The sequence below is a fragment of the Pecten maximus genome, chromosome 13, assembly GCF_902652985.1.
Source record: "Pecten maximus chromosome 13, xPecMax1.1, whole genome shotgun sequence".
Lineage (NCBI taxonomy): Eukaryota > Metazoa > Mollusca > Bivalvia > Pectinida > Pectinidae > Pecten > Pecten maximus.
Genome location: NC_047027.1, coordinates 6816958 through 6833541, shown reverse-complemented (window position 1 = coordinate 6833541; position 16584 = coordinate 6816958). Strand labels below are relative to the sequence as shown.

Genomic DNA, 16584 nt, shown 5'->3' with positions numbered 1-16584 from the left:
TATTAACAGAACATGTTGTAACTACAACTAAAGATAAAATCCAAGATGTACACAGCCGAAGTTTTTTTTATTTTATTTATACTATAAGTTATTAATAAGGCCTATCAAACATCTATTTTATGACCCCTTAAGTAACACATTTTAACTCTGATGGAAAATTGCGGTCGGGTTGTCAGACGAGACATATCTAGTATTCACACCGCCAGTACATCAGTCACGGATCATAATCATTAGATTCTTTTCAAACAACAAATAATAACCTTATTTAATAAAATCCTCACGAAAAACGGCAATGTAGTTTGTTACAACGTGCCCTCAATTCCTGGTCATATTTCTTGCGTATTCTAGCGACTTATAAATGAATATGAAACTGCGAACGGTCGTTGGTTTAGTTACAGTAGACATAACTGCCATTTTGGCTGACTAGTGATCATGAAGAGTCACGTGACAGCTGAAGTTATCTCGTGGAATACTCGGGTGCATTTGACTACGTAAATAGGATTGGTTTTAAGCTATCAAATGTTCCTGCATATGAACTCAGGATGAACAGATGTGAATATTTTCTCTGTGAATGCATGTAAATTTCCACGACGATCAAACTGATTTTTTCTACTTTCGTTTTCAAGGCAGTATCGAGACAGAACTACGTAATCCTACGCAAACAAAATTGCATATACTGACGAGGAAAAAGGTTAATAATTATACTCTAAAATAGTCTAGAACACCAAACATTAACATTTCATTTTAAATAATTGCAGTAAACACGGTTTACATCACTTAAATTGTGTCAATAATTGCTATCAAAATAGGAACTATATTAGGCTGCGGATGTATATCATTTGTATGACAGAAAAGAGGAATAGTTAGCTGGAACAGATCTATCAGTAACCACATTTCCCCACCACGCCTATAACGGCAGGTGCCAAAGGCACCCTGACGTTAAAAATACATACAAGAGGCCCAATGGGCCTGTATCACTCACCTGGCTCTACCGCAACTTTTAATTTGATTGAGGTCATTTCTACACATACTATGCTGTATCTTTATTCAAATATCAGTGTATGCTGGGTTTATTCATATTAATAAATGCTCTAGTCCTTCATTCCAGCATAATATTTGCCTAATCTCATATTTCAGAGACTCTTGCCTTATGGAGGGTTAAAAGGGACATAAGTCAAACATACTATTTTCAATCTTTTTTCTTACTTTTTTTTACTTTTCTAATTGCAACTTCTCATTATTTGTCATTACTGCTTTATTTCTCACAATTTTAATGCTTTATTTTACGTTATTACTTTTTTGAATTCAAAACTCTTTATTTTAACATTTTATCTTCAATTGTGCATTTTGTTTTTTGTTTTTTTTTGTTTTTTTACTGTTGTTAAGATTTTATATTTAAACTTTAAAGTTCTCAAATTTTACAACTTGTAAAATAACTATTTTTGCTAGAACATGTTACATGAAAGATGAAAACTAAAAATGAAGAGAGAAAGAAAGGGGAAAAAGTAAGAAATAGAAAGTTAGAATTGTGTCCCAAAAAACCCTTATGCAATTTTTCATCTTCATTCTATCGCCAGAGGGTGCTCAAATCAATCGCTTCGGAAGTAAGGATTACTCCCTACAGCAGCCATGGCAACAGTGACTCTCAAATTCCTACCAATGCCCGACTGAAACACTTCATCATTGTTTGGATTAAGCTTAGGCCCTAAATTATACACTCACTGCTTTTGATCCTTAATATTCGAAATAATATCAATATTATATCCTCAGATGATAAAATCCTAGTTTAAAAAAAGTGTTTACGACACCGAGCCCGTTTTTTCGTGTCTGCTCCGGTTGAATGGCACAGGCAGTAGGCCAAGAGCTCGAAGTAGATATCTACTAGACTGGTTTTCGTAGTTCCGCATATCATACAGCAATCTAATTAAAATCTAGATGGTCATTCTCATTACGTTACATGAGAAACGTGTAGTGATAATGACCATCTAGATTTTAATTAGATTGATCATACAGCGCCCGTACTGCCAGTTCCAAGACTTCGGATATAACGGTTAGACTTCCATCAACCGATGATTTTGCCCAATATTGATTCAATATATTAAATTGTAAATTTCATTTCGGGACTTTCCCCATAGTTCAAAGTCAGTATCAAGCGTCTTTGTCAGTGGTCCGTGTCAATCAAATTGGGAGATTGTCTAATTTTTTTTATTCGAAAACTTCTTCAGTAGTGTTGGGAATCACTAATAAGTTCATTATCAATCATCATCATATCGATAATTGATCGATCATGAATATAACTTTAGGGAAATATCTTATTACCCATGTAATTTAATATCAAGAACAGGTGAGCGAGTTATCTCCCTTTTTCTATCACAGATGAAAATTAAGTAATTAGCAAGTTTTAAATTATTTATGTGAATTTGACCAATAATTCATGTAAAGGAAGCTTAATAATGCATAATAAATCATATTTTTATTTTTAAATAACTTTTTCAACCTTTTATCAGGTAGCAGTGTACACCAGTTTGCCCTGGAGTTTCTGAAAATTAAGTGGCAAATTATCTCTTACTCTTATATATATATTTGCTTTGTTATTTGTTAGCTTTGTTTATCACCCTTTGAATAGCCAGCTGAGTCAGTTTGAGGCAGGGTCTCCTTGTAGTAGTTAGTGACTACCTCTGAACAACATGCAGGAGACCTGTCTGTCCACAAGCCATCCAGGAAATGGAGCTTACCAAGCAAAATAAATAATATTTTCTTTTCAAATAAATGATTTAAACTTCTTGTAAGGTAGCAGTGTAGACCAGTTTGCCAAGATTCTAAAAAATAAGTAGCATCTTTAAGTCTGAGGCTGGGTCTCCTTGTAGTAGTTGGTGACTACCTGACTGAACAAATTACAAGAGGCCCATTGCATGCCATTCAGAACAAAAAGGGTAAAGTGGTCTTGTCCAAAGACATAACCATGACAGCACATACCGGACTGATTGTCAGCTCCCATTTTCTTCTGCAGGATAACTGTTCAAACTATACTTCTTCTATATATATAATACTAATATACTTGGTGTATTTGGTTTAACATCCTATTAACCGCTAAGTTCATTTAAGGACGTGTCAGGTTTAGAGGTGGAGGAAAGCCGGAGTACCGGTCCAGGAGAAACACTACCGCGGCCCCTCAATAATAAATAATTAACTATCTTACAGTGGCAATAGTACCAAAGAAGTGAAAATTGTGGAAAATTTGTTTCTTAATATCTAAATGGCTTGAAATTGAGAGAGTACTTCTACAAAATGAAATGAAAACCATATTTTATGCAAAGTCTCAAAAACATTTTAATGAATTTTTTTTTTAAGTAGAACATAGAGGATAATTACTTGCGGTCTAAGGCCTGCAATTTCAGTACCTGTTTAAAACTTTTTAATTTTTATTTGTTACAGTTGCAATTGTAAAAGATGTGAAAATAAAAGAAAATGGTGTTATCCCAATATCGAAATAGTTTGATATTGAGAAAATAGTTCTACAATATGAAATTAAAACCAGATTTTATGTAAAGTTTCAAAATCCTGAATTTTTTTCTTCAGTAGAATATAGAGGGAAATTAACTGCAGTCTTTGGCCAACAATTTGTAACACCCTTCCTAATGTAAATGTTTGCATATGGTGGTGTTGGCCTAAAAAAAAGAAACATATAAACTATTTACATGTACACTAGTCCTACTGTAGTGTTACTGTATTTCACCTGTGTGGAGATGACATTATGAAGAAGACTATCTTGTAGAATGGTTATTATTAAATCCTGGTCATTGTTTGAAACTGTCAAATAATTTTCTATAATACCTTTATATAAGTAAAGTTTAAATTCAAAAGATAAAAAAAACAACTACTTTGTTCCCCAACATTGAATTTAACATAGTGCAACACAGTAAATACATAATAGTTCCAAAAACTTAAGTATAAATTTGTCAGAATTGGTGTCTTGCACATTGTTTTCTTTGGTATATGTCAGCGAAAGCTTGAAATATGTCGGAATGATATTTAAAGCAAAGATATTTCAAAATTTACCACTAATGCTACCTATGTGCAGATGAAATTTTGGAGAAAAACTATTTTGTAAAATAGTGATAACAAAATATTAGCAATTCTTTAATTTTGACAAGTAGTTTTCTATTATACCTTTTGTAATAAGTTGAAACTGATTACAAATTCAAAAGACAAAACTACAACATGGTTCCACACCCTAAATTAGTTAATTAACTTATATGATATAACAATCAACATAATTTTAGTAAAATTTTCTCAGAACAGGTTTCTCACACATGGTTTTCTTTGGCACATGTAAGCAAAGGGTTGAAATATGTTGATATGGAATTGATAATAAAGCAACTTATAGATATTTGAAAATTTACTAATTCATGAAATTTCAAAGTAAACTATTTTGTAAAATTGTGATAGCTAAAACCTGGTAACTCTTTGATTTTGTCAAATAATTTTCTATCTGATATTTCTTGTAATAAATTGAAATTGATTTAATTTTAAAAGATAAAAAAAAATGCATGACATCTTTCTATACACCCAAAGCAACATAATTTTTCCTAATGCAACATAATAATTGACAATATTTTAGCTTAAAATTTATCAGAACAGCTTTCTTGCATATTGCTTTCTTTGGTGCATAAAAGTGAAGGGTTTAAATATATTTGAAAACTTATTTCATTTATTAATCAATGCAACAGATGATATAATTTGACACTGTCAAAATTTAAAGCATTAGAACATATCTATATTTCATTAAGAATTTGAGAAAAAAAACTTCTATTACTGAAAAAGAATTATTTAATATACTGCTAGTGTGTACTGAAGTACATGTACAGTATACGTAGTTCCTTGAAAGTTCGTGTCATCGTACTTAGCTAATGTGTACGAGATATGACTCTCGAAATGTCGTTGCTCCACAACATAAACAAATATCAGCTGATCAAGACATCAAAGCATAAACTAACGACACAGTAATTTCATTAAACAAACAAACAATAAAGACATTTTCAAAATATTACATATTTAAACGTCGCCTGTCTCTAAAACGTGAATGAACACGTAACATTTACACTAGACCTAGGAAACCTACGACTCCATAAGAGATTAGATTTGTTATCGAAAAGATGAACGTATGTCTAGATTGACCCACTTCCGTCACAAAAGTTGAGCGATGTCGTAAAACGACACGGAAAAATCGTCAAAAAGAAACATTTTATGGGTACACAAACGGTGTCTCAATACTAATAATTACATATCTAATAAGCACAATGCCTAGGATTTAACCGTTTTGATAAAATCATAATATGAAGTTACCAGTCGGTGGTTGTTGGGGAGCGCCCCGTGATTATATATTTATGTTTAGATTTTACTGCCCCCTGGTGTTAGAATAGTTGGAAAAAATGCATCAAGGGTTATTTGGGACATAATTCTGAAACACTTACATTGTTGTTGTGAAACAAAATATACTTAAATAACCAAATAGGAAAAGAAGAAAATGCGATATTTAACCACTAAATTTGAAAACCATAAAACTATCAAGCAGAAACTGAAAAAATGACATATGAAATCAAAGTTTTTGGTCACAAAATAGAAATAGCCGACTAATATCTAAAATTGTTAAACACAATTTTACTTAGTTTATAGCATCAGTCTGCAGCAAAAGGAATATAAAACAAAGAAACACAAACTATCTACCGCTGAATAAAAGAAATTTAATATCAAAACTTATCACGATGTAAAAATAAAGAAATGAAAAAATAAAAGATAAAGGAACAATAATCAAAACAATAAGTTAAATGGTTAAACAAACAAGAAAAGTTAAACATATAATTATGTCCCTTTTAACCCTCCATATTGCCTATCGCAAAATTATTGTCTACACATTTAAGCCGATTTCACCCCTGTGACCATGAATGTAGGTCAAGGTCATTTATTTGAACAAACTTCATAGCCCTTCACCCCAACATGCTACAGGCCTAATATAAAGTCCCTACACCTCTTGGTTATCGAGAAGAAGCCATTTGAAGATTATAGGCTATCCCACCCGTGTGACCTTGAATGGGGGTCAAGGTCATTTATTTGAACAAACTTGGTAGCCCTTCACTCCAGCATGCTACAGGTCCAATATCAAGTCCCTAGGCCTCTTGGTTATTGAGAAGAAGTTGTTTTAATTAAAAGTTTACGCCGGCCGGCCGGCCAGATGACGGACGCCGCACCACGGCATAAGCTCACTTGCCTTTTGGGCAGATGAGCTAATAACACACCAGATGCAGAAGAACAAGAAATGATACCATACAGCCTACTAGTGTTACTAACACCCTGAAATACTGAACACTGTTTACAGAACTGATTTGACCTCATAAGACTTACTAATGAGCTAGAAAGTGGATTACCAGTTTGGAGAGATTCATGTCTCTCAACACTCTCATCACGATAGTGCTCTCAGTGTCATTGGGACGAGCTCTCTTATTGGCTCCGAGTGTTCTCAACACAGACAGGATGTTCCTCAAACCAAAATCATAATGCACCTGTCAAAACAGAAATGATAAAGGTTCAAAATTAAATGGAAGGGAAAATTTGCAGCATTTCAAACATCTGTGAGAAGACAGCTTATAAGATTTTTCATTAGTGTCTGATTCATTGGCATATTTGTAAATAAAACATGCTTGAATAAAACACTACGACAATATACCTATTATGTAAATAATGTGTTACATAAAATGTGTTTGTTTACTGACTACATCAATTATCTATTCAGAATTTGTTACCAAAACAGCTAGCAATTTTCATCTTTAAGTTTCCAGCTGGATATACATTCAGTGTACATGGATCAAACTGTTTTCTCAATATAAACAGTTTGTACACTTGATGTTTATGCTACTTCTCAAGAGAAGAATATATATGCCATACCTGTTTGGAAAGCTGCTCCTCACACAACTTGTACAGGGTGTAGAATTTCTGGGCCAGGATGATATTTTCCTGGAAACCACAACTGGCCAACTTGACCCTCATGATGATCTGACGGTCAGGAACCATCATAGCTACTGTCCTGAACTGGACCTTCAGATTCTCAGGCAGCTCCTGACGACCGGCATACCCAGGGTTCTGTGATAGAATGTAAATTTGTGTATGTCAGCCCTATTGTCTTCTGTCTCAATTACAGACTATCTGTACACAGGTGTCTGGAACAAATTCAGTTTTAGACATTGGTTGTATACATGTAATTTCCCAATGCCTGTTTATAGCATGTAATATCATAGAAATAAGGTGTTTCTTCTCCAAACTTCAACATCTGGCAGTGGTATCTAAGCATCAGAGAAACATTGACCATTTTAATCCTTAATGTCCAACCATTACATCTGCTAAAAAGATCATCCATTAACATAGCAAATTTGGTAAGTCAGGTAATGTCACAGTGGTTCTAATAAGAAACAAAAGGATTTCTAATATAAACATGGCGAGATTTTCTCGTGAAACAAGATGGGATTCTATGGCCAGTGCAGGAATTCCTGTCTACAGCAGCAATATTTGCTTAATATTTTACAAAGCAGTGCTAAAAGCCAAATGCCCTAAACATGAAAATTGGCATTTTCTACAGAGAAAGTGAGACAACAAATGGAAACAAGTGTAATTACCATGGTGATGAAGAGACCAAATTCTGGGTTCAGATCAACATTGTCTCCATCAGTGAAAATGAACTCCTTCTTTCTCTCCTTTTTGGCGACCAGAACTATGTAGATCTGCTGTGCAGCTACAGACAATACAGGCAACTCAATTCTGTTGAACTCATCAAAACATCCCCATGATCCAGACTGGGCAAGTCCTATGTAAAACAATTTCAAACTATAACTTGTAGAAATTTGAATTTAGCACCTTAGAAAATCTGTTTTGAAATGTTCCCGATTCTGGCAATATTTTCACGACAACAACATCTTCATGGTTCTTATTTATAGAATCACCTTTGTAGATTCGGCCAAGACCTCTAAAGTCCATCTGATCCGAACAGTTGAAGACGACAACGTATTTGCCAAGAGCCTTGCCCATGTCTTTAGTGGTTTCTGTTTTCCCTGTTCCAGCAGGCCCAGCAGGTGCTCCACCCATAGACATTCCCAAAGCCTGAGCCAGTGTGATGTAACACCTGTAGATATACACAATTATACAACAAACACCAGTCCTCCAGTACCAAGCCACGAGGATGAAATCAGGTTCTATGTCACAAAGCAAGATTTCAAGATCAGAAATCAGGGTTGCATGTCATAATGCATGCTTTTAAGATCAGAAATCAGGTTGCATGTAAAATAACAAGATTTTAAGAGAAGAAGTAAGGTTGCATGGTACAATAAAAGATTTCAAGATAAATAATTTGACAGGTTGCGTGTCACAAACAAGATTTCAACTTCAGAAATCATATTGTATGTCACAACACAAGATTTTAAGATCAGAAATCAGGACCAGGAGATCTTTTCACGAAAGTTCGTAAGTTTTACACTTACGATTATTCTTACGATTATCGTAAGTGAAATCTTAAGTGGTTTTCACGAAAGCACTCGTAAGATTATTTTTACTCTTACGATGATTCTAAAGTTTTACACTTACGAAAACTGCTACGATTACACTTACGAGTAAAATTCTCCTTAGCAACCTACTTTCGTTTTTGAAGCCCATGCGTAGACCGCTCGTTTTAACTTCCGCAATACCTGCAGTTACGATCAGTACTTGTGGGAGATGATTATGAGAAATGTCTCACTTGTTGGCATGAATATGAGGTTTTTAATCAAAATGTTACATTATAGACGAGTAATTTATTGTATTACAATCGCATGTTTAATTTGTAAAAAAGTATATCGTGCCATGCCGCCTTATGTCATAACAGAGACTTGTATATCAGGTACAGTATATACGTCTCTGGTCATAATGCCACGGTACGATATATTTTTTTACACATCAAGAATGCGATTGTAATACAATAATTTACTCGTCTATTATTAAATATTTTTGTGTTGTTTTTGTTTTAATGTACTAGTCTATATATGCTTTCGTTCTTTTGTAATTGTTTTCTCTCTCTCTCTCTCTCTCTACAGTAAATATTTTATTTGAAAGGCATTACTGAATTATTTTGAATAACATGACCAATATAATGCTCACTTCAAAATTTCAAATGAGACATACAGTCAATAATGAAGTACATGAAATGAGCTCACATATACATGGATGGCAAAGCAGATAATTATGATCAATATTAACAAAATAACAAGTCAAGAAGCTATAATATCAACATTTTAATTGTAGAGAATATGTGCTCTAACATGATTATATATGTATGACTTCAACCTATACTAGTGCACAATTGTTCAAACATTGTAGAGCTGCACAATAGTTAAACCAAAGAACAACTATTTGGTCTTTTCAGTAATCCTCTATCACCTCTTGGCTCTATTGTCAACTATATCATGTGGCAATATTTCTTAATTATATGTAACCACTATTGCAAAACTGAAATTCTACATAGAATATGCCTCACTTTTAATCTTCCATTAATTTTCTTCACTTTGTGTGTATGTAAAATGAAACAGATTAATATAATATAATTGGTACACATAAACATGTGCAGAAAATTGGCAAACAGAACAAGATGTTTTTACTATTTGTACCCAATATATACCTATCTTGTAACACAACAAATAAAATTAACATTAGGCCTACATGTAGATACTTGTGACAGGTTTTTCCTTGTAGTTGTGTCACAGGGGCATGTCTAGTTTTATATAAAAAAAAATAGTCAGAAATATATATATAATTTATTGACAATAGGTATTTCTGACTATTTTTTAATATAAAACTAGACATGCCCCTTTGGTTTTGTAATGTAAAAATTGAGAGTTTCATTTTGAAATCCAGGAGTCCCATGGCTTTTTTAAATTGACAAAATTATGTATGATATATAACAATGTTGCCTTAAGAAATATGATACAGACACAATAAAATACTAGATCTAGAGTCAATTGAAATCAACTGTTATTTCTACGTTGTATGGCATATTTTGCCCGGAATTACAATGCATCCTAAGTATGCACAGACATGTAGTTTGGGAGTTCTCTGAGGTTTATTCTGTGCCAGGAAAAACACTATCATAAATATATATGTATTATATTTATAGAGTTTACATGTAGGATATTGCTGGCACATTTTGTATTCTCGTGATAAAATAACTTTAATTCATTATTACTTACTTTACATTGACTGTTTCGTCTGTTTTTTGTACGTAACTCTTCACAATGTCCAGTGTCACTTCACAGTTTGTAAGTTTAGTTGACGATGACGATTTGTATCAGTAATATGTGAGATCCACGATAACAATCGGCACCAGTCACATGTCTGTCAACCATTTATGATTTAGCAACTGATCATCTGGGAAATACCCGATTACTATAAATAGCTTTTGCTGTCGTCGGCTTTATTTATTTATTTATCTTTTTATTATTATTGTTAACAAAATACATGCTTTTATTTTAATCATCTTGTTACAAAAGTAATGTTTCCTGATGAAACTAAGACCATTTATTGTGTCATGAAAACGACAAAAAGTTGCAAGTTGCTGTCGATCGTATTCGCGCAGGTGCTTGTGTTATCAACTCGCTCTTGCATGACCTCAAGTTCCTGCGGTGATTTGTTCAAATAATACGGATTTCTGGAAACTTTGATCATTTTTAGGTACGTTATGAATGATAGCATTGTGTACTTCGAAAAGTTTTTTCTTGGCTTCAAAATGTATAATGTAATAGTATTTTGAATGTGAAAATCATTAAAATTTGTCGATTTGTGTTAGAATCTACTTACATTCCTACTGTATCTCATCAGTAGGTAGCCTAAACAATGGGGATGCGACCATTGCTCTAATGCCGACATGTTATTGGCGTAGAATTCTAGTTGGGAGTTAAGGGGTTAGGACTAATGCGTGATTGTTTTGGGATAAACAGACCACTGCCGCCATTTTGTTAAACACTTTATATTTTACCCCTAAGAATCACACTTACGACGAATTTTTCATCGTAAGAGTAAAATATTACACTTACGAGTGGGTTATGTGCTCTCGTAGACTTACGATGAATTTTGCACTTAAGATTTTCGTAAGTTCCTTTGTGAAAACCACCATAATCGTAAATTTACACTTACGATCAAAATTACACTTACGAACTTTCGTGAAAAGGTCCCCAGGTGAGCTAAAAACTTTTTAACATTTGTGTTTAAAATCCAAACCTCAGATAATACAAATTCAGATGACAAATTTCTGAAAAGAACTTTCCTGAGGGAACAATTTATACAATTTATAAGAATACCTATCAGTGAGTGGGGTGATGACAAGTCGGTCTGTACAGCCAAGGAACTCATTCTGGTAGATAAAGTCTACATCTGTGATTTGGACTATACATTGGTCTGTGTCCTCCTTGAAGTAAAACCTGGCCTGCTTCAACCACTCAAAGTCTGTTACTGACTTAATGTGCATCCTCGTCTACAGATCAGATGGAAATCATATTTGTTTTTAATATTTTGTTTTTCTGTATATTTTTTTCCTTGTGATACTTATTTAGAGAGATTCAATTAGCAATATAGAAAGTTACAGTATCTTGTGTTAATTACGTAACTTCCTTGATCTGATATGATGTTATTTATGGTCACTTTTCAAAAGATCAATCAAAAAATAAATATTCTGTTGATATTTAAAAGAAAAGCTTTGGGGCTCATTCACATGTCCTTCAACTCCTGAATAGGAAAGGAGTCATGTGACGAGTTCCCGGTGAGCTAATAAACAAAATTACAACTTCCTAAGTTTAGATCACTCCACTCACCAAGTCATCAAATATGTCACGCTGGTGAACGTGGATTGTGACAAGTGTCTCGTACTTGACTCTTTCCACCTTAGTGAGGTCATGAGTTGTCTGTTCTATCAGCTTGTTGAGCATATCCAGGAAGCGTTGGTTGGTCGTTTGCATAATTTTCTTGTCACTGCGAGCATGCTGCAGCGCAATCTCGGCATCTCTAGTCCATATCATCTGGATGCCTAGTAAACCAACCTAAACCGAGCAAAGATAGAGGGTGATTCAAAACAGTATAAAGACTACTCATCAAAACTCATAGCCGATTTGTGACCGCCTCTTATCCAGCCTGCTATACATGACATTACCATATTATCCACCAATATGCCAAAGAGTCAATAATCATTTTTATACAAAGAAGGCTGGCTGTATCACATGGCAACAAAACTAAGCATTTTTACTATTTTACTAAACTGAAATTGACACAGGCAGACTAACTAAAAGGCATCAGCTTAGTGCCAAACAATATGAGTTAAGGATAACAATGAATTAATCAGACCATATATGAACATATGATCACTTAAGATATCTTTTCCGTTAGTGTATCTGTAACAAACCTGAGCAGGAAAGTTGGCAAGGAATCCCAGCAGCTCGAACTCAGGTGTGTTGATGTTGCGGAATGCGTCCCTGATGACGCCGTGTAGTGATCTCTGTTGTTGATACAGTAGTTCTCCAAGCCACATCTCCACATTACCCTTGGCATTGATCTCTGTCTCCAACTGTCAACAGTTATATGCCACCATGGAGTTAACATGTACCAAATTCAGAGTAGAATTATCACCACAACCAATAATGCTTGAATTACTGTTACTGGTGTTCTGAGATAATTATATTGTCAGAAAATTGACACGGTCAGGCATTTCGTTCCCATGTAGAAAATCTGAGTGGCCTTCTGTGTCAGCTCCTTATGTTTTAGTTGATCTTGCATTCTGACAGGCATACAACTACCATTATCAAACCCATCACACTACTCCTATCACTCAGTAGCTGAAGTATTCCAGCCAGCCAAACAGTCTTTTCTATTTATATACATAATGCCATTTAATTGGAAGCTCAAGTCATGAGATAATTCAATCAGTAACATTTTGATAAATGAAACAACACAGCTGACAGATAAGCAAAGTGTATGATAATTCTGTGGAGTTATAAGCCCTTTAACTGTCACCAACCATAATCTTTTCTCCTTCTCTGGAGACGACAGCCATCATTCTGTCATAATCCTTTTCGTGGAACTCGACCTCATTCACATTTTCAAATATTCCCAGCAAATGAGCCTGGATAAAAGAATAATCAAATACATTTATATGTCTTGTAATCAATGTTATTTATATGTCAATCCAAAGAATTGTATTTTGAATTAAATCATAGTAAACTAGCAATTACATGGAGAACAATATGACATATTATAAGAGAAGTACAGAGTAAACAGAAGAGGTTACACTGGTGGGCATTGTTTAACATATTAAGTTTCTTCCTACCTGGATTGTGTGGGAATCACTGGCCTGTCCAAGGATTTCCAGCAAGGCTGGGTCAGAAATAAAGAAAAATCTTGGGAACACCAGTCTTTTTTTCTCCAAATACCTGCAAGAAAAACAAAATGGTTATCAGTTAAAAAAAAAAAAAACCCAAAAAACAAAAACAAATCATAATTAATATGCCTGCTTGAACTGTTGATGACATGATGGATATTTCAGACAAGACATACCCAGTATTGTAAAGAGCTTACTATATAATAGTCATCCAATATATATACTCAGTATTGATTCAATTGACAGTCAATACTTGCCTATTGAGAGATTTCTGACAGTTAACGCTAGCCAAGGGAGAGATTTCTGACAGTCAATACTTGCCCAGGGAGAGATTTCGGACAGTCAATACTTGCCTGTTGAGAGATTTCTGACAGTCAATACTTGCCCAGGGAGAGATTTCTGACAGTCAATACTTGCCTGTTGAGAGATTTCTGACAGTCAATACTTGCCCAGTGAGAGATTTCTGACAGTTAACGCTTGCCCAGAGAGATTTCTGACAGTCAATACTTGCCAAGTGAGATATTTCTGACAGTCAATACTTGCTCAGTGGGAGACTTCTGACAGTGAATGCTTGCCCAGTGAGAGATTTCTGACAGTCAATACTTGCCCAGTGAGAGATTTCTGACAGTCAATACTTGCCTAGTGAGAGATTTCTGACAGTTAACACTTGCCCAGAGAGATTTCTGACAGTCAATACTTGCCAAGTGAGAGATTTCTGACAGTTAACGCTTGCCCAGAGAGATTTCTGACAGTCAATACTTGCCCAGCGAGAGATTTCTGACAGTCAACACTTGCCCAGCGAGAGATTTCTGACAGTCAATACTTGCCCAGGGAGAGATTTCTGACAGTCAATACTTGCCCAGTGAGAGATTTCTGACAGAGTTCTAACTGTTCCAGTAGATGAGGTAATAGCTGCCCCAGGGTCTCGTCCCCTACACAGCACTGCACCACATTGGTGACCTCGTGGGCACGTAACATGATCTTCACCCAAGACTTATCAATGTTCTGGAATCGCTTGGCTTCCTGAAAGTATTAGGATTTATGACATCACAAAATTTGTTTCCAGTATACCTTCTTGCCAAATATTTTTCAGTTTTGTTCGTGTTCATACAAAAAAAATGCTAATACAGTGATGAATATAACAGTAGTTGATAATATGGTTGTTACAAAATGCATGCAAGTACAATCTTGATTTTAAATAAACACCTGTGGAAGCTGTTTGGCAATGTCTCCGCCCACAAACACAGCCTCCAAGTAGACCCAAAGGTTCTGTACAATGAGCCAGTTTTCCAGGATGTCGTTAGTATTGGACAGCTTGGCCACCCACTCCTGTATAGTCTTCTTAAAAGGGGCATTGTACCTGTACAGGGAAGTCATTACTCAAGTTACTCAATAAATCTCATGTAATACATGATAGTCTCATCATATTACAGGACTCAACCTTTCCAGCATAGCACTGACATCTAATTTTGTAATTATCACAAGAACTAGATATATCATAAACAGCAGCGAAATATTGGGACTGAAATTTTACTAAATCTTAATAAAATTCTATCAAAAACAGCAGCGAAATATTGGGACTGAAATTTTACTAAATCTTCATTTATAAATAAACTATGAAAGTAATATGTTTATTAGGTGTAACTTTGAATTCTCCATGAAAGTTACCTTCTTCTTGCGAAAAATGTGAATCCCAGTTCACTACCTGAGGGACTTAACCACACATTTCTGTTTACTAACCTGTTACTTAGGAGAGAGCTGAGAACCATGAGGCTGTCCTCCAGCATAGCAATGATCTCGGAAGTCTCACCACCTTTCAGCAGTAGTTCCCCACGAGCCTTGAAGTTAGAGAAGCTCAGTATTCGCCCGTTCCAGTCAGCAATAACAACAGCCAGTTTAGCTTCTATGTCCTTTTCTTTTACAGCAGATATACACACATCCTGTAAATATTCAGTATGTTATTTGTATGTTTATAACAAACATCAAATGTTGCATGGTCTATGGATGTCAAAAATATGAATTTGGTGAATAAACAGAAAATAAGATATTTTGTTTACTTTCAGAATATATCAAGTGACAAATTAGAGACCTAATACTTGAGTTTCACACCAACTTTCCTGTTGATATTTCTCAAAGAAAAGATGAGAAAACATTGAAAATTCAAAAATTAACAATTATGGAAGACCCAGTATGTGTTTGCTGGTTGTAATGTGGAAGACTTGTGGCCAAATATTTTTTTGCTGAGAACTATGGATCAATTAAAATCTTTCCATTTTAATGACATGCATTCAATGATCAATTTAGCATCTTTCTTTAACACTGGGTAGCTGTTAAATACAGAGTAAATATTTTGTATATGTAGGTTATCTGACAGTGATACATGGTATCAACCATAATGGTGGGATCCTATGAAACCATTGTACCTCAATATCTTCCTTGTATTTGAGAAGGGGTGCCTTCATGATGTCCCTGAGTGTGAAATTTTCTGAGTCAAAATCAAATGTGTGCCCAGTTAACTTGGCGATACGGTCCCAATGACGCTCCTTCATTGCCTTATTGGACATGAGTTCTAGCAATGGACAAGACTCACTGAAGTCATCAATCTTTTTCTTCAGCTCCAGAAATGCCTGCCATTCCTTCAGTGCTTTAGGCAGTCGACGACATCTAGTATGTAGACCCAAATGCTTATAATATAACCTTCAAACGTTCATAATCATATATGGAGAAACTTGAGATTTATACCTACTAAAAATGCTGAACACAATGAATGTCAACATAAATTTTAGTTTTCATCTCTTTCATTTCAAACAAAACCTGGACTCTTGTAATAGATGAATCTCCCTGGGCCCAGTTGTTCTAAGGATGGTTAGCTTAATCGCTTGATTAGTGAAAATCTCATTTCTCCTTTACTTTAAAATCAGGATTTTAAAATTCTTGTTTAACTGTGTTTAGACTAATCACCCTTTGAACAACCTGGTCCTGCTATTAGAATGTAACCAGAATCCCTTTAAACATTTTAGTAAGCCAGACATACCAGATTGGTCCCTAGCAGAAGAAATGAAAACATATTAATGAAATCTGTTCCTTATTAGAAATCAAACAAGACTGATCTTTGTGAACAATATCATAATTACAGAATGAAATTATTT

The 16584-nt window shown here is 34.6% G+C and overlaps 1 protein-coding gene across 1 annotated transcript in view; it reads right to left on the bottom strand.

Annotated features, from left to right (window-relative positions):
* Positions 1-16584, bottom strand: part of LOC117340385 (dynein heavy chain 8, axonemal-like) — a 99285-nt gene that overhangs the window by 56390 nt on the left and 26311 nt on the right. Inside the window, exons 32-44 of the mRNA XM_033902147.1 lie at positions 15859-16099; positions 15176-15375; positions 14642-14795; positions 14295-14458; positions 13385-13487; positions 13076-13180; positions 12464-12625; positions 11880-12104; positions 11370-11542; positions 7992-8170; positions 7668-7855; positions 6943-7137; positions 6426-6560 (exon numbers count right to left, since the gene is read on the bottom strand). Of these exons, the coding sequence (XP_033758038.1) occupies positions 6426-6560; positions 6943-7137; positions 7668-7855; positions 7992-8170; positions 11370-11542; positions 11880-12104; positions 12464-12625; positions 13076-13180; positions 13385-13487; positions 14295-14458; positions 14642-14795; positions 15176-15375; positions 15859-16099 (2224 nt within the window). The remainder of the gene's footprint in view (positions 1-6425; positions 6561-6942; positions 7138-7667; positions 7856-7991; positions 8171-11369; positions 11543-11879; positions 12105-12463; positions 12626-13075; positions 13181-13384; positions 13488-14294; positions 14459-14641; positions 14796-15175; positions 15376-15858; positions 16100-16584) is intronic.